The following is an 18,294-nucleotide window of genomic DNA, read 5'->3' as shown; positions in this document are numbered from 1 at the left end:
AAAACCTGACGCTCTGTCTAGGATGTTTCACAAGCCTCAAGAAACCTCACCTTCAGATACAATCCTTTCTCCAGGAAATTTTTTCCTGTTGCAAGAAGATCTACTCTCCCGGATTAAGCAAGCTTCAGTAGGGTTGGTACCTGCCATGGGGACAAAAACTACAAGAAAAGGATGGTCTGTTTTGGTTCGTGAGTAAGATCTTTGTACCTGAAGGCCTACGGGTCAGAATTTTAGAACTTTGTCATGATCACATGACACAGGACACAGGACATTTTGGTGTTACCAAGATGGCTGATCTTGTCCTGCGCACCTTCTGGTGGCCCCAAGTGCCTAAAGACTGTAAGAAGTACGTGGAATCCTGTACCACCTGTGCTCGGAATAAAGTCAGTAGAACCAGGGCCTGGGGATTACTGAAACCTCTACCTGTCCCAGACAGGCCATGGAAGATGTTGTCCATCGACTTAATTGTCGAGTTGCCTCCGGCTGTAGGACACACTGCCATCTTTGTGGTGGTAGATCGGTTATCCAAAATGGCTCATTTTATTCCGATGAAGGGTACCCCCACTGCTCCTGAAACTGCACAAATGTTCATTAGAGAAGTAATTAAACTCCGTGGAATTCCGGCTAATATCATTTCTGACCGAGGTGTACAATTCACTTCCTGATTCTGGAGAGCCTTGTGTAAAGCCGTAGGAATTGAGCTGTCATTTTCCACCGCCTATCATCCCCAGATGAATGGCCAAACTGAGAGGATCAACCAGACTCTCGAGCAATATCTTTGTTGTTTCTCTTCCTTTTCTCAGGATGATTGGTTCTCTTTGCTTCCTTTGGCTGAATTCGCCTATAATAATGCTGTCCATTCTGCCACAAAACAAAGTCCAGGAAACAATAAATTTTTTCTCTTTCAATAACCAAATATTACAGGAAACCATGACGAAGTCCCAAGAACATAACAAAGAAACTTTCGACAGGAAAAGACGAGGGGAATTGCTACTTGAACCAGGTAACCTTGTATGGTTATCCACTGTAAATCTGAAACTGACTTGTCCCTCCAAGAAGTTGGGTCCTAAATTCCTGGGTCCTTTTCCTGTAAAAAAGAAAAATTAATGAGGTAGCTTATGAATTGGAACTTCCGGACTCACTCAAGATTCATCCTGTTTTTCACGTTTCCCTGTTGAAACCTTTTGTCTCCATCCCTTTTCCTGAACAAAATCTGAATCCCCCCGGACCCTGTAATAGTGGACGGAGAGGAAGAATTTGAAATTGAAGCCATCCTTGACTGCAGGAAAAGGAACAATCAAGCCCAATTCCTGATCAAGTGGAAAGGGTATGGCCCGGAAGAGAACTCTTGGGAGCCTGAGGAGAACATCCATGCTAAAAGCTTAGTTCAATCGTTTAAGAGAACCCATCCTGACAAATGGGCCCGGTTGGGCATCCGGAGGCTACCCCTTGGGGGGGGGCAATGACAGGAAGATCCTGCCAGTAACAGGCGCCCTGTACGTGCATTTGCGCGCAAGCGCGGGTGCGCACGTGTGGCTATTTAAACTGAACTGTCACACGGGGATCTTGCTGTCTGCTCTACAGCATTACGTGTGTTGTTTCCTGAGAACCTGTTTCTGTACTAGACCCGGCTAGTTCCTGATTCTCCTAGCTATCTGCCTACATCTGATCCCGGCTTGTCTCCGACCATCCCTGTCTTCTGCCTGCATCTGACCCCGGCTTGTCTGACCACTCTCCTGCCTGACCCTCTGGCTTATCCACAGTCCGCTTGGCTATCGATCCTGCTTGTCTGACCCTCCAGCCCTGTATACTGACTTCAGTTCCAGTCTGCTGCACCAGTGTTCCAGCTTGCTATCCTGTGTTCCAGTCTGCTATCCGGTTCCAGTCTGCTGTGTGGTTCCAGTCTGCTGCACCAGTGTTCCAGCCTGCTGTCCTGTGTTCCAGTCTGCGATCCGGTTCCAGTCTGCTGTGTGGTTCCAGTCTGCTGCACTAGTGTTCCAGCCTGCTATCCTGTGTTCCAGTCTGCTATCTGGTTCCAGTCTGCTGTGTGGTTCCAGTCTGCTGCACCAGTGTTCCAGCCTGCTATCCTGTGTTCCAGTCTGTGATCCGGTTCCAGTCTGCTGTGTGGTTCCAGTCTGCTGCTCCTGTGTTCCAGCCTGCTATCCTGTGTTCCAGTCTGCTATCCAGGTTCCGGTCTACCTTCCAGCTCAGCCTAAAGTTCTGCTTCACAGTGCTTCCGGAGTTCCAGACCCACTTCCTGCTGTTGATCCTGCCAGACACTCATGCCACTCCTGACTCTTGTGCTTCCTGTATATCCTACCAGGACCCTCGAGTCGAAGCTGCAAGAGAGGCCATCCCCTGCAAGTCGGGCTCGTCCACAAGGTACGTGACAGTTCCTGTTTGTACCTAAGCTAGTGTCATCTAGTTCTTGAGAGCAATTGTCTGCTATAAGTAGCTGTATCTTGGTGGAGGCACCCAGGCAGGCTGTCTGGTGGTTCATCACACCAAATGTCCTCACCCAACTAAAAGTTGCTCCAAAACCAAATCTCCCACCTAATCAAAACCTGCTTATACAACCCACAATCCTCATCAAAATCCCTCATGTAATATATACATCTTCAGCCAACATAATCACCCCATCTGAACCCACATATCTTTACCCAGTCCAAATATTTTCACCAGGCCTACAACTGAGATATCCTAGCCTAACGCAAAAGCCCTTACCCAACCCAATCACCTTCATCCAAATCAAACGCTATGACACAATCTATACATCCCTGAAGAATGGGCAGTTATCGGCCTCTCAAACACTTTGGCTGAACCTACTGATCTTGAGGAAACATTTTTAGTGGAATGAACAATTTTGGACTCTGTCCTCTTGGTGTTTTGCTCATGTGCTCCGTTCTTCCTATATTCATCCTTCATCTATATGTTCTCTGTGTATTTCCAGGATATGACAGTAAGGTTGTGGTCTCTGGATCCAGCTTTACAACACCCATTTATGAGCATATGAACCGGGAATCTTCTGTGTATGACAATGTAGCCCCAGAATCTTCTAGCAATATTCCTACAACATTTACCTCTCAGCATGTGGCCTTCACATCATCCAGAAGAAAGCATGGGGCCCATGGAGCATCCAGCTGTGGTTGTCTGGTCCCTGCACTGCTCATGGTGGTGTTGGTGACGTGTGTCACTCTACAGTCAGTGCTTATATTTGTTCAAGTATCAGGTAAAAGACACCTCAGGGGCGGGGCTGATTGCACAGACAGAGTACATTGACAGATACAATTGGTACAGAGGTTCTTAGTAGTATAAGATAAGTCTACCCAGGAAGACAGGTGACTTTTCGATACATATGGGTCTGTCCAGCAATTTGTCATTTTTTTACAGTGGGTACAAGAACTATATACCAGATTTTCACTGAATAGGATGAGATAATGAATCTAGTATTTGCACAAATATTTACATTTTGGTAACAATTTGGATGGGGGTGTGGTATAAATAAGCCAAGTCTGCTGGCAGTTTTATCTCCTGGAGTTCTTTTACATCAGACCAGCTTTAGGACTAATGACCAACGTGACCAACCCCCCACTGTGCATAATGCATTATATATATAAAGATTGGCAAGAGGCTGCACTCCTGCATACACATTATTACTGAATATGTTTACTGCTTGTCCGGAGTTCCACCTAATTATGAATATTTATTACAGGAAGAGAGAGAGAAGTCAGGAGAAAAGATATTGGTAAGAGTTCCCATCCCCCCGAGACATATCAGACTATGCAAGATACTCTATCTGTCTCTTCATCATTACTGACTGTCTCTGTTATTCCATATTACAGGACGGTCTCTCCTGTGTCCGGCTGTCTCTCTATCATTACTGACTGTCTCTATTATTCCATATTACAGGACGCTCTCTCCTGTGTCTGGCTGTCTCTTCATCATTACTGACTGTCTCTATTATTCCATATTACAGGACGGTCTCCTAGATGTCCGAATCTCTGGATCAACATCCATGATAAATGTTATTTCTTCTCTGAGAACAAGATGATACGTTCACTTAGTGATAAAGAATGTGAAAAGAATGGCTCTAGGCTCACCCTGGTGAAGGAGGAGACCATACAGGTCAGTGTTGGGGTCACTGGGTTGGGTGTGGGGTGGGGAGCATCTGGTGGCACTCATAAGACATCCAGGAAGGTGATGGGAATAAGGTGAATAATGTGTTGTGTATTGCGTTATCCAGAGACTGGTGAACATCACAGGAAAAGGATTCTGGGTCGGATTATCCCTATTTAACATCCATGGTGGAGTGTGGACAGGAAATTGGCCAGATGGCAGCATAGAGTAAGTTTTAGGGGACTTTTTTTCTTAAACAGAAACCCCCCCCCAACTCTTCAGTAGAAGTATCTCTGTATGATGTCAGGCTTCCTCCTCCCTCCTCTTCCTCCACAAAGATTTGTACACAATCTGTTTGGATAACAGAATATTTTTTTGTCTTTACTGAACCCCAGTATAAATAAGTGGGGACATGTTAGATCTCCTAAGTCACCCCTACATTCACACCTACACCAAGCATCGCAAGCATCGTTTTTTTAGCGTGTTTTTTGCCATGTTTGTCACACTGCAGCACAAGGAAACCCTTTCACTTGAATCGGCTTCCCTAGGCACAGCAAATGTGGCAAAGTTGCCCAAGTACATCTTTTTGCAAGTGAGCCAAGTGCATTTTGCATTCCACATTTTGCCTCGTTTTTTCATACCTTTTGTTGCGAGGGAAACATACAACAAAATGCAGGACGGCTCCCTGTGTTTGGGATGCCATTAAGAAATAACGTCACCACAAGCATGTTGTTTGTTTTGCCGCATTTTGAGTGTTTCCAGAAACAGAAATTCACTACTCTGCCAGCGAGTTTAGAATGCCCAGGGGTGAATGCAGCCTTATTGTCACTTTCTTGGAGCAAAGCACATCTCTCCTAAGGCAATTCTGTCTCTCGGTGGGGCTGTTATGAACATTCGTCACCGATCTAAAACACTCCTTTGGCCTCATTCACCTGTAATAGGACTGGATATGTTATATCTGTAGAGTGTCCTCTATAGTTCCTCATCACCAGACACTCAGGTGTGACGGTCTGTATGCGCACCAACCCAACTACATACACTTTAATGACATCCCAGTCTTAGTCTGTAGGGTTCAATATTGAGTTGGCCCACCCTTTGCAGCTACAATAGCTTCAACTCTTCTGGGAAGGCTGTCCATAATGTTTAGGAGTGTGTCTACGGGAATGTTTGACCATTCTTCTAGAAGCGCATTTGTGAGGTCAGGCACTAAATTTGTATGAGAAAGCCTGGCTTGCAGTCTCCGCTCTAATTCATCCCATGGTGTTCTATCAGGTTGAGGTCAGGACTCTGTGCAGGCCAGTCAAGTTCCTCCACCCCAAACTTGCTCATTCATGTCTTTATGGACCTTGCTTTGTGCACTTGTGCACAGTAATGTTGGAAGAGGAAGGGGCCATCCCCAAACTGTTCCCACATTGTTGGGGGAATGAAAATTTTTCAAAATTACTTGTTATGCTGACGCCTTAAGAGTTCCCGTCACTGGAACAAAGAGGCCAAGCCCAACCCCTGAAAAACAACCCCAAACCATAATCCCCTCTCCACCAAATGGTTTGGACCAGTTCACAAAGCAAGGTCCATATGTTTTCCCTGTGTTATTTTTTTTTCTCCTTCTCCCTTCTCCTTTCTCTGTCTTTCCATTGGGGCTTCTGCCCGTTCTCTCACCCTTTTCTATTATAGGCCAGTGCCTTTAGACCTCGGTCATTTTTGCAGACCTACAGCCTGTGCACAGGGTCGTAACTTGAGCTCTTGCTCTACATACCTTACCTGTTTTGGGTTCATTCATTGATATTCTATGTAATTTTATGTCTCTCATCTGATCCCCCTGGGTGGGCAATCTGTTGATATGCACATGTACCTAATTTTTTCCTCAATAAAAATGAGTGTACCAGAAAGCAAGGTCCATAAAGACATGGATGAGCAAGTTTGGGGTGGAGGAACTTGACTGGCCTGCACAGAGTCCTAACCTTAACCCGATAGAACACCTTTGGAATGAATTAGAGACTGTGAGCCAGGCCTTCTCATCCAACATCAGTGCCTGACCTCACAAATTCGCTTTTGGAAAAACGTTCAAAAATTCCCGTAGACACACTCCTAAAACTTGTGGACTGCCTTCCCAGAAGAGTTGAAGCTGTTATAGCAAAGGTGTGGGCTAACGCAATATTGAACCCTACGGACTAATAGGGCGTACACACGGTCGGACTTTGTTCGGACATTCCAACAACAAAATCCTAGGATTTTTTCCGATGGATGTTGGCTCAAACTTGTCTTGCATACACACGGTCGCACAAAGTTGTTGGAAAATCCGATCGTTCTAAACGCGGTGACGTAAAACACGTACGTCGGGACTATAAATGGGGCAGTGGCCAATAGCTTTCATCTCTTTATTTATTCTGAGCATGCGTGGCACTTTGTCCGTCGGACTTGTGTACACACGATCGGAATTTCCGACAACGGATTTTGTTGTCGGAAAATTTTATATCCTGCTCTCCAACTTTGTGTGTCGGAAAATCCGATGGAAAATGTCCGATGGAGCCCACACACGGTCGGAATTTCCGACAACACGCTCCGGTCGGACATTTTCCATCGGAAAATCCGACCGTGTGTACGGGGCATAAGACTGGGATGTCCTTAAAGTTTATGTCTGTAAAGGCAGGCGTACCAAAACTTTTGACAATACAGTGTAAGTAGAGGCCCCTAGACATATTTTGCTTCATGGTCTTTTTTATCTCTCCACCACCCATTGCTGCTCATCTACAATGACTGCGGAAATTCCCTCACCTTATTTTATCTCCTCTCTAGAACCCTCCCTCTCCCTGAAGGGATTGGAAGCTGTGCCAAGCTCGGATCTCATCTGGGACTGTGGAACTGTTATGAAGAACTGAACTACATCTGTGAGAAGAATGCTGTGTGACCGCACTGATCTGAGAAATGCTGTGTGAATGTTCTGGTCTCTGTGCCATTATTCTCAATTGTAAATAAAATGCTAATGAATTCATATATGTGTTTTTCTCCGTTGTGTTTATTTCTGTACAGACTGATTCTTGTAAGATTAAAGGATAAGGACATTTTTCTCACACTATCCTCAGCCGTCTCCTCAGAGGCGGGAGTGTTTGCAATAGGGAACACTGGAATGGAGCTCCTTGGGGGAGGGTGGAGAGGAGGGGAGAGCAGATGTGAGGAGGGGAAGGGAGAAGAGGGGGGTTCAAGAGAGAATGTTAAAGAGGGGGAGCATGGGCGTAGCATAAAGGGTTGCAGAGGTCACAATCGCAACCCCACCCCTAGCTCCAGGGGGCCCCTGCAGCCTCCCTGTCATATTATCATATCCTCCACAAAACCCAGCTCAGATCTGCCCTAGGGCCCCACAGCCACGCTCCAGTACTGGACTTCTACTTTGCCTTCCACAGTCCACACCCCTCTGTTCCCATTGGCTGGGGAGAAGCTGTGAGCCATTTCCTGAATGGAGAGGAGCACGAGGTGGAAACAGCCCAGGATGGGGAAGTGTCTGTTCTGTGTGCTGGCAACATGGAATGGTAGCCGATAGACATGTGCACTGCCAAAAAATGTGTTCGTTTTCATTTTTGTTTCATTTGTTTATTTAGTTTTTTTTAGTTTTTCGGGTCATTCATTATGATCGCAATTCGTAAATTCGTACATTCGTAAATTCGTACATGCGCACATTCGTATATTCGCACATTCGTAAATTCGCACATTCGTAAATTCGTACATTCCTAAATTAGAAAATTTGTATATTCGTAAATTCATACATTTGTAAATTAGAAAATTCGGAAATTTGTAAATTCAAAATTTCGAAAATCCAAAAACCCGAAAATTCAAAAATCTGAAATAGTAACTAACTATTAAATTATAGGTATTGTAATTTCCTTTCAAAATTTGGCTGTTAGTGAACGTAACAAATACGAATTTATCCGACGTTACGAATTATCCGAAAAAACGAATGCCGCATTTAAACAAATGGAACGGAACAAATTATTAATAAATATTGATAATAAAAAGGTTTTATTATTATTATTGTTATTTATTATTATTAACCACTTGCCTACCACCTAACGCAGATATACTGCGTCAGAATGGCACGGGCAGGCAAAATCACATACCTGGGCGGTCGGCATCGTTAGGGGAGCGATCAATGCTGAGGGGGAGGCCACTCATTCGTGGCCACCCCCTCGCGATCGCTCCCAACGAATGAAAATCTTCCTCTGCTGCTGTAATGTAAACAGCAGCAGAGGAAGTGATGTCATCTCTCCTCGGGAAGCCTTTTCGTTACTGCGCTGAAGAGAGAAGACATCCAAGTAAGTGCACCAACACTACACATTACAGTAGAACATGCAGGCACACTTTTCACAACCCCGATCACCCCCCTGCACCCCCCGACCACCCCCCTGCACCCCCTGTCACAGTGACACCAATAGCAGTTTTTTTTCTTTTCTGATTACTGCATTGGTGTCAGTTTGTGACAGTTATAAGTGGTAGGGCAGTTAGTCTTAGGCCCCTTTAGGTCTAGGGTACCCCCTTAACACCCCCCCAATAAAGGTTTAACCCCGTGATCACCACCTGTCGCTAGTGTCACTAAGCAATCGTTTTTCTGATCGCTGTATTAGTGTCACTGGTGACGCTAGTTAGGGAGGTAAATATTTAGGTTCGCTGTCAGCATTTTATAGCGTCAGGGACCCCCATATACTACCTAAAAAAATGTTTTAAACCCTTGATTGCCCCCTAGTTAACCCTTTTACCAGTGATCACCGTATAACTGTTATGGGTGACACTGGTTCGTTAGTTTTTTTTTGATAGTGTCAGGGCACCACTAAATTTAGAGCCCAAAATGGCAAATCGAAGGTACAGTAGTGAAGAGGCCTACACGTTTCTAAGCATGACAGATAGTGAAGAGGAAGTCACTCATCTGTCAGATTCAGGCTCAGAATACGATCTTGTAGAGGAAAGCGGCTCCATGACAGATAGCTCTGACGACAGAGTTGTGGTCCCTGCTAAGGTCAGGTACCCGACCCCGATCTTCTTCTTCTGTTGTTGAGGTGCAAGAACCGCAGGGCTCTTGTATGGAGCAGAGCAGTACTAGCGCCGCTATTCCTTCTGGTGAACTGGCAAGCACCAGCGGCCTAGTACACCCCGGTCGTAGTCAAACCAGCACTGCAGTAACACTTGGTGACGTGGCGAGTCCCATAAGTGCAGTTCAAGCTGGTGAGGTGGCAAGCACAAGTAGTGTCCCGATGCCACCAAGAAGAAGACAAACACAGGCCCATCGTGGCCCATAATGCCCTTCCTGCTGCATTCGCCAATCCTAATTGGGAACCCACCGCTTCTGCAGCGCCCGTAATTCCCCCATTCACATCCCCAACCAAATGCAGTCGGCTGCATGAGAGGCATTTTCTTTATGTCCTCCCGAGTACCCCTACCCAACGAACCCCCCCAAAAAAGATGTTGTGTCTGCAGCAAGCGTGGATATAGGCGTGACATTCGCTATTATTGTCCCTTCTGTCCTGACAATCCTGCTCTTTGCATTGGTGAGTGTTTTTAACGCTACCATTCACTAGTTGAGTATTAGCGTAGCATACAGCATTGCACAGACTAGGCACACTTTCACAGGGTCTCCCAAGATGCCATCGCATTTTGAGAGACCCGAACCTGGAACCGGTTACAGTTATAAAAGTTACAGTTACAAAAAAAAGTGTAAAAAAAAAAAGTAAAAAAACAAAAAAATATATAAAATAAAAAAAAACAAAAATAGTTGTTGTTTTATTGTTCTCTCTCTCTCTATTCTCTCTATTGTTCTGCTCTTTTTTACTGTATTCTATTCTGCAATGTTTTATTGTTATTATGTTTTATCATGTTTGCTTTTCAGGTATGTCATTTTTTATACTTTACTGTTTACTGTGTTTTATTGTTAACCATCTTTTTGTTTTCAGTTACGCCATTCAGCTGCAGCGCGGATTTATTTATCTTGACAGCAACAGCGTTTGCTCCCACAATACATAAAGCCGTGACTCCAGTGCTGTCGGAGGTGATATATGCCGAAGCATGGGGGCAGCAGGGGCAGAGGAGCGATTTGCTCCTAACTTTTGGGGCGGATGCCCCCATGCTTCGGCATATATAAATGGTGCATGTATACCCATCATTAGAAGTGGGTGAATGAAGGGAGGCATTCTAATGGTGGGCATACCCAACGATCAATCTCTTTTTTTCATTCAACCCACAGGCTGCATAAAAAAGATTACAATATATGCCCAACAAGGTCCAGCAACATACTGGTATGTTGCTGGAGGTTGAGTGGTTATACCAGAATGATGCCTGCAGGTTTAGGTATCATCTTGGTATCATTCTTTTCAGCCAGCAGTCGGCTTTCATGTAAAAGCAATCCTAGCCTCTAATTAGCCTCTAGATTGCTTTTACAAGCAGTGGGAGGGAATGTACCCCCCCCCCCCACCGTCTTCCATGTTTTTCTCTGGCTCTCCTGTCCCAACAGGGAACCTGAGAATGCAGCCGGTGATTCGGCCAGCTGACCATAGAGCTGATCAGAGACCAAAGTGGCTCCAAACATCTCTATGGCCTAAGAAACCGGAAGCTACAAGCATTTCATGAGTTATATTTTGCAGGATGTAAACAGCGCCATTGGGAAATTGGGAAAGCATTTTATCACACTGATCTTGGTGTGGTCAGATGCTTTGAGGGCAGAGGAGAGATCTAGGGTCTAATAGACCCCAATTTTGTCACTACCTATTGCTGTCATAGGGGATATTTACATTCCCTGACATAACAATAAAAATGATAAAAAAAAATTAATAAATATGAAAGGAACAGTTTAAAAATAAGATAAAAAAGAAAAAAAAAAAAAGAAAAAAAAAAAAAAAAAAAAAGCACCCCTGTCCCCCCCTGCTCTTGCACAAAGGCGAACGCACGCGTTGGTCTGGCGTCAAATGTAAACAGCAATTGCACCATGCATGTGAGGTATCACCACGAAGGTCAGATCAAGGGCAGTAATTTTAGCAGTAGACCTCCTCTGTAAATCTTAAGTGATAACCTGTAAAGGCTTTTAAAAATGTACGTAGTTTGTTGCCACTGCACGTTTGTGCGCAATTTTAAAGCATGTCGTGTTTGGTATCCATGTACTCGGCCTAAGATCATATTTCTTATTTCATCAAACATTTGAGCAATATAGTGTGTTTTAGTGCATTAAAATTAAAAAAGTGTGTTTTTCCCCAAAAAATCGCTGCGCAAATATTGTGTGAAAAAAAAAAATGAAACACCCACCATTTTAATCTGTAGGGCCTTTGCTTTAAAAAAATATATAATGTTTGGGGATTCAAAGTAATTTTCTTGCAAAAAAAATTATTTTTTCACGTAAACAAAAAGTGTCAGAAAGGGCTTTGTCTTCAAGTGGTTAGAAGAGTGAGTGATGTGTGACATAAGTGTAACGAGCCCCTGCTTGCTCGGTTCCACTCTCCTGACACTCCTCTGCTGCTATAGAATCAGATTGCAGATCGCAACGTCTTACGGTTCAGTCATCCGATGCTCCGGGATTTGAAGTGCAGCTATGTGCCGTTCGAATCCAGTTGTGATAGCTCAGGACAAACACCAGACAGGCTGTATGTAAGTTCAAACAGGGATCTCTTTTATTGAAAGGAATACAGGCTCTTTTATACAGTAAAAGAGGAGGTGCATACCTCCTGCTCATATTACTCTGAACATACACCTGTGACCAGAAACCTAATTAACATGGGCTAATTAACTAATCCCTTTAGACAGCCTAGATGACTCAGACATGACCTTTAGGCCAGACTGTCCGTCTTGTAGCTCAGAAAACCCAATCAACATTATCACAAATCAACAAACAACTCTTCTTCACACAATAGCAGAGTTAATTAACACAACCAACAATGGGGATCTAATGACTCTTAGATCCCATACTAGAGACTTATTTACAATACACATTCTAGCAGGCAACAGACAGACAGGTGGCTGGAATTGACATCAGCATCTCCTAACAGTATTTGTCCCAGCATTATGAATCAGCCACTATTTCTAATATGGCAAATCCAGGGTCCCCAGAGTCTGTGTGTCCTGGGGGACCAGGACCCAAATCCACAGTAATACCACATCAAGGGTCCCCAGGCATACAGCTCACAAAGAGCACCGTTCCCCCAAATGCCAGGGCCCATAATCGGTTGGCAAGAGGCTTGCATTCAGTCCCCTCCAAAAGCCTCTATCCCGGGTGAGTCTGTCACATTTCTCCCCCATCAAAGGTTGACTAACAAGGTCCCAGACCTCCACCTGGTCTGGACATGCGTTAGTCAGGCAGAGTGAACTCGCAAAGTCTGTCCACATGATCTCCTTTTTTGGCTGCAAGGAATAGTTGACCTCAGTAGGTGTGAGGCAGAGGTCATTGACTCTCTGTCCATCTGTCAGCGCTTCATCTGGGTGGTGTTTACCATTCCATGGCTTGGCCTGTTGCTGGACAGAGGGGCTGATCGCCCCAGCTTTCTGAAACTGTAGAGACACTGTAGGTGCTAGGCAGAGGCCAGCGGCGCTCTGCCCTGTTGCCAGTGATTCAGCTTGGAGTAGCAGCTTTACTACATCAGCTTGTCGCTGGAGAGAGGGGCCGACTGCCCCGGCTCCCTGGAACTCCACAGTTGTTGCCGGTGCTGGGCAGAGGTTGGTAGCACTCTGCCCTGTTGCCAGCGCTTCTGCTGGGGACTCCGCATCCCCCGCTCCGGCTAACCGTTGGGGCAGGAGGCTGGCTTCCTCCACTCCCAAACTGTGTAGCTGCCATTGGGGAGGTGAGCCGGCTGCTTCCTTTTCCATTCCCTCATCTGGCTGCTTGGACGACAGTCTATGGTACTGTCTTCCAGGTGCACGGATCTTTGCTGGGGAGGAAAGGCCGCTTCCTCCACCCTGGCCAACTGTTGGGGAGGGACAACACACACCTTCTCTCCCTTCTCCCCTTGTATCTGCTGCTGGGAAGTGATTGCCACCTTCTCACCCTGAGCCACCGAAACTGCCACAGGTGTGGGGCAGAGGTCTTGGACCCTCTGTCCGGTTGACAGCACTTCTGCTGGGGGTTTGCTGGGTGGTTCCTCCTCTACAGAAACGTCTATTAAATCCCCAGTCTCTGGAATTGCTAGAGGTGGCTGGAATTGACATCAGCATCTCCTAACAGTATTTGTCCCAGCATTATGAATCAGCCACTATTTCTAATATGGCAAATCCAGGGTCCCCAGAGTCTGTGTATCCTGGGGGACCAGGACCCAAATCCACAGTAATACCACCTCAAGGGTCCCCAGGCATACAGCTCACAAAGAGCACTGTTCCCCCAAATGCCAGGGCCCATAATCGGTTGGCAAGAGGCTTGCATTCAGTCCCCTCCAAAAGCCTCTATCCCGGGTGAGTCTGTCACATTTCTCCCCCATCAAAGGTTGACTAACAAGGTCCCAGACCTCCACCTGGTCTGGACATGCGTTAGTCAGGCAGAGTGAACTCGCAAAGTCTGTCCACATGATCTCCTTTTTTGGCTGCAAGGAATAGTTGACCTCAGTAGGTGTGAGGCAGAGGTCATTGACTCTCTGTCCATCTGTCAGCGCTTCATCTGGGTGGTGTTTACCATTCCATGGCTTGGCCTGTTGCTGGACAGAGGGGCTGATCGCCCCAGCTTTCTGAAACTGTAGAGACACTGTAGGTGCTAGGCAGAGGCCAGCGGCACTCTGCCCTGTTGCCAGTGATTCAGCTTGGAGTAGCAGCTTTACTACATCAGCTTGTCGCTGGAGAGAGGGGCCGACTGCCCCGGCTCCCTGGAACTCCACAGTTGTTGCCGGTGCTGGGCAGAGGTTGGTAGCACACTGCCCTGTTGCCAGCGCTTCTGCTGGGGACTCCGCATCCCCCGCTCCGGCTAACCGTTGGGGCAGGAGGCTGGCTTCCTCCACTCCCAAACTGTGTAGCTGCCATTGGGGAGGTGAGCCGGCTGCTTCCTTTTCCATTCCCTCATCTGGCTGCTTGGACGACAGTCTATGGTACTGTCTCCCAGGTGCACGGATCTTTGCTGGGGAGGAAAGGCCGCTTCCTCCACCCTGGTCAACTGTTGGGGAGGGACAACACACACCTTCTCTCCCTTCTCCCCTTGTATCTGCTGCTGGGAAGTGATTGCCAACTTCTCACCCTGAGCCACCGAAACTGCCACAGGTGTGGGGCAGAGGTCTTGGACCCTCTGTCCGGTTGACAGCACTTCTGCTGGGGGTTTGCTGGGTGGTTCCTCCTCTACAGAAACGTCTATTAAATCCCCAGTCTCTGGAATTGCTAAAGGTGGCTGGAATTGACATCAGCATCTCCTAACAGTATTTGTCTCAGCATTATGAATCAGCCACTATTTCTAATATGGCAAATCCAGGGTCCCCAGAGTCTGTGTGTCCTGGGGGACCAGGACCCGAATCCACAGTAATACCACCTCAAGGGTCCCCAGGCATACAGCTCACAAAGAGCACCGTTCCCCCAAATGCCAGGGCCCATAATCGGTCGGCAAGAGGCTTGCATTCAGTCCCCTCCAAAAGCCTCTATCACGGGTGAGTCTGTCACAATAAGCTTCTAAATGTTGTGCATAAAATGCCAGGAAAGTTCAAAACCCCCCCAAATGACCCCATTTTGGAAAGTAGACACCCCAAGCTATTTGTTGAGAGGCATGTCGAGTCCATGGAATATTTTATATTGTAAAACAAGTTGCGGGAAAAAGACAATTTTTTTTTTTTTTGCACAAAGTTGTCACTAAATGATATATTGCTCAAACATGCCATGGGCATATGTGGAATGACACCCCAAAATACATTCTGTTGCTTCTCCTGAGTACAGGGATACCACATATGTGAGACTTTTTGGGAGCCTAGCCGCGTACGGGACCCCGAAAACCAAGCACCGCCTTCAGGATTTCTAAGGGTGTAAATTTTTGATTTCACTCCTCACTGCCTATCACAGTTTTAGTGGCCATGGAATGCCCAGATGGCACAAACCCCCCACAAATGACCCCATTTTGGAAAGTGGACACCCCAAGCTATTTGCTGAGAGGTATGGTGAGTATTTTGCAGACCTCACTTTTTGTCACAAAGTTTTGAAAATTGAAAAAAGAAAAAAAAAATACATTTTTCTTTTCTTTCTTCATTTTTAAAAACAAATTAGAGCTGCAAAATACTCACCATGCCTCTCAGCAAGTAGCTTGGGGTGTCTACTTTCCAAAATGGGGTCATTTGGGGGGGGGGGGGGGTTTGCCATCTTGGCATTTTATGGCCTTCGAAACTGTGGTAGGTAGTGAGGAGTGAAATCAAAAATTTACGCCATTTGTCATTTTCCCGCAACTTGTGGCAAAATAAAAAATGTTCCATGGGCTCAACATGCCTCTCAGCAAATAGCTTAAGGTGTCTACTTTCCAAAATGGGGTCATTTGTGGGGGTGGGGGGGGGTTGAACTGTCCTGGCATTTTATGGCCTTCAAAACTGTGATAGGTAGTGAGGAGTGAAATCAAAAATTTACGTCCTTAGAAATCCTGAAGGAGGTGATTGGTTTTCAGGGCCCCGTACACGGTTAGGCTCCCAAAAAGTCCCACACATGTAGTATCCCCATACTCAGGAGAATCAGCAGAATGTATTTTGGGGTACAATTCCATATATGCCCATGGCCTGTGTGAGCAATATATCATTTAGTGACAACTTTTTGTAATTTTTTTTTTTTGTCATTATTCAATCACTTGGGACAAAAAAAATAATATTCAATTGGCTCAACATGCCTCTCAGCAATTTCCTTGGGGTGTCTACTTTCCAAAATGAGGTCATTTGGGGGGGGGGGTTTGTACTACCCTGCTATTTTAGCCCCTTAAGAAATGAGATAGGCCGTCATAAACTAAAAGCTGTGTAAATTCCAGAAAATGTACCCTAGTTTGTAGACGCTATAACTTTTGCGCAAACCAAAAAACATACACTTATTGACATTTTTTTTACCAAAGACATGTGGCTGAATACATTTTGGACTAAATGCATGACTAAAATTGAGTTTATTGGATTTTTTTATAACAAAAAGTAGAAAATATCATTTTTTTCTAAAGTTTCTTTCTTTTTCCGTTTATAGCGCAAAAAATAAAAACTGCAGAGGTGATCAAATACCATCAAAAGAAAGCTCTATTTGTGGGAACAAAAGGACACAAATTTCATTTGGGTACAGCATTGCATGACCGCGCAATTAGCAGTTAAAGCGACGCAGTGCCAAATTGTAAAAATTGCTCTGGTCAGAAAGGGGGTAAATCCTTCCGGGGCTGAAGTGGTTAATTCATTACGTTCCATTCGTTTGGAGATGGCATTTGTTATTTCGGATAATTTGTAACTTTGGATAAATTTGTATTTGTTATGTTCACTAACAGCCAAATTTGAAAGGAAATTACAATACCTATAATTTTTTTTTTTTTTTAAACAGAAAAGTTTTTATTGATCTCTAGTAGAGATGATTTGCATTATACAATACAATCAGTGAACATAAAAATAATAGAATCGAACAGAGGATATATCAATAGATATTACAGTACTGTGTAAGACATGTTAACCACCACATTATTTACACATACTTCTTTATGCATAGAATCTGATATACATTCTTAGTACAAGAGGTGTCATAGTTGTCTGTTTTGTCTGTTTTCCCCGAAGGATATATTATCATAGGTAAAGACTTTCCTATTCTTTATCAACCATGGTAACAATCATGTTGTTTCTAAAGGGGGGCACCCCAGGGGGTGAGAGGAGTGGGGGAAGACACTGAAGGGGGGGGGGTCTCTCACATTCTTAATAGGGCCTTAACTGTCAGCCCAGGGACCCCAGATCTTTTCAAATTTTTGGGGGCATTTACGACTCATATATGTAAGTTTATAAAGTGGAAGAGTAGTGTCAATAAGTTTTCTCCACTGCCCAACCGTCGGGGGCTCCGGCTGCTTCCATTTAATTAGGATGGCCTTTCTGGCATAGTATGAGGTATAGAAAATTAGCAACCATTTGTGAGTATTTGTGGTAATGGTGTCACAGACTCCCAATAAGAGGATACGCGGGTCAAGACCTATGGTTAGATTCCCAATCGAGTTTATATACTGCACCACCTCCCTCCAAAATTGTTGAATAAGGGGACAAGACCACACTACATGAAAGAACGTTCCCACTGCATTATTACATTTTGGGCATTTGTCAGAATGAGTGGGATATATTCTGGTAATCCTCTGGGAGGTATAGTAGGCCCTGTGGAGGAATTTCAGCTGAATGTACCTATCCCTGGCGGATATCATTAAAGGTATGTATTGTTGAATTCCTTCTTCCCAATCATCATCCGTCAGGGAGGGCACATCCACCTTCCATTTATTAAAAAGCTTAGTTCCCTGACCGTCAGTCCCACAGGATATCCGGAGGTACAGGGAGGAGAGGATACGGTCCGCGCTGGCTGAGATAAGAAAGCGCTCAACCATGTGTGACTCCAAGCGAACATCAGTGGGAAATTGGGCTTGTATGGCATGTCGCAGTTGTAGATAACGAAAAAACATCTTCGCTGGAAGTTGGAAGGTGTGTTTTAGTTCATAGTATGATAGGAGTCTGCCTGCTGGCATATTATGCTGTATAATTTTAATTTCGTATTTCGCCCAAATAGCCGGGTCAGGGATAGACAAGAGATGTGGTAGCCTAGGGTTGCCCCACAGGGGTGTATAGGGGGAGATAACATTAGGTGGATTAAGTTTAGCTGTCAGTTGTTCCCAAACCTTAATCGTGGTGCGCATAGGGACAGTCATCCCAACCTGTGCCCTTTGGCCCCTGAACACCAGGTTACTCAGTGCCGAATATGACCCCAGGATGACTGCCTCTAGGTTAACTGATGTGTTATTTCGTGATTGGGTGAACCACCAGCGTACTGTTACCAGCACTGCTCCCCAGTAGTATTGTTTGAAGCACGGCAGTGCCAGTCCACTTGCAGAGAGGGGAAGCTGTAAAACAGTTTCAGCCACCCTACGGGTCAGTCCGGCCCAAATGAATGAGTTGATCACCTGGCCTAGTTTTTGGAAAAAGGAGTTGGGGATAGGTACTGGGGTGTTCCTGAAGACATATAGAAATTTGGGAAGGAACGTTATTTTAAGAAGGGTAATTCTCCCTACTG

General features: G+C 45.3%; 1 protein-coding gene across 1 annotated transcript in view; it reads left to right on the top strand.

The window, feature by feature from the left end:
- Nucleotides 1–7,108, top strand: part of LOC141128855 (uncharacterized) — a 42,375-nt gene extending 35,267 nt beyond the window's left edge. Inside the window, exons 2-6 of the mRNA XM_073616433.1 lie at nucleotides 2,951–3,229; nucleotides 3,713–3,745; nucleotides 3,977–4,125; nucleotides 4,244–4,344; nucleotides 6,913–7,108. Coding sequence (XP_073472534.1) covers nucleotides 2,951–3,229; nucleotides 3,713–3,745; nucleotides 3,977–4,125; nucleotides 4,244–4,344; nucleotides 6,913–7,024 — 674 coding nt within the window. The 3' untranslated portion in view covers nucleotides 7,025–7,108. The remainder of the gene's footprint in view (nucleotides 1–2,950; nucleotides 3,230–3,712; nucleotides 3,746–3,976; nucleotides 4,126–4,243; nucleotides 4,345–6,912) is intronic.
- The last annotated feature ends 11,186 nt before the right edge of the window (nucleotides 7,109–18,294 follow it).

This window comes from Aquarana catesbeiana, linkage group LG01 (assembly GCF_042186555.1).
Source record: "Aquarana catesbeiana isolate 2022-GZ linkage group LG01, ASM4218655v1, whole genome shotgun sequence".
NCBI lineage: Eukaryota > Metazoa > Chordata > Amphibia > Anura > Ranidae > Aquarana > Aquarana catesbeiana.
The sequence above is the reverse complement of the archived record's forward strand: the minus strand, read 5'-3'. Positions and strand labels throughout refer to the sequence as shown.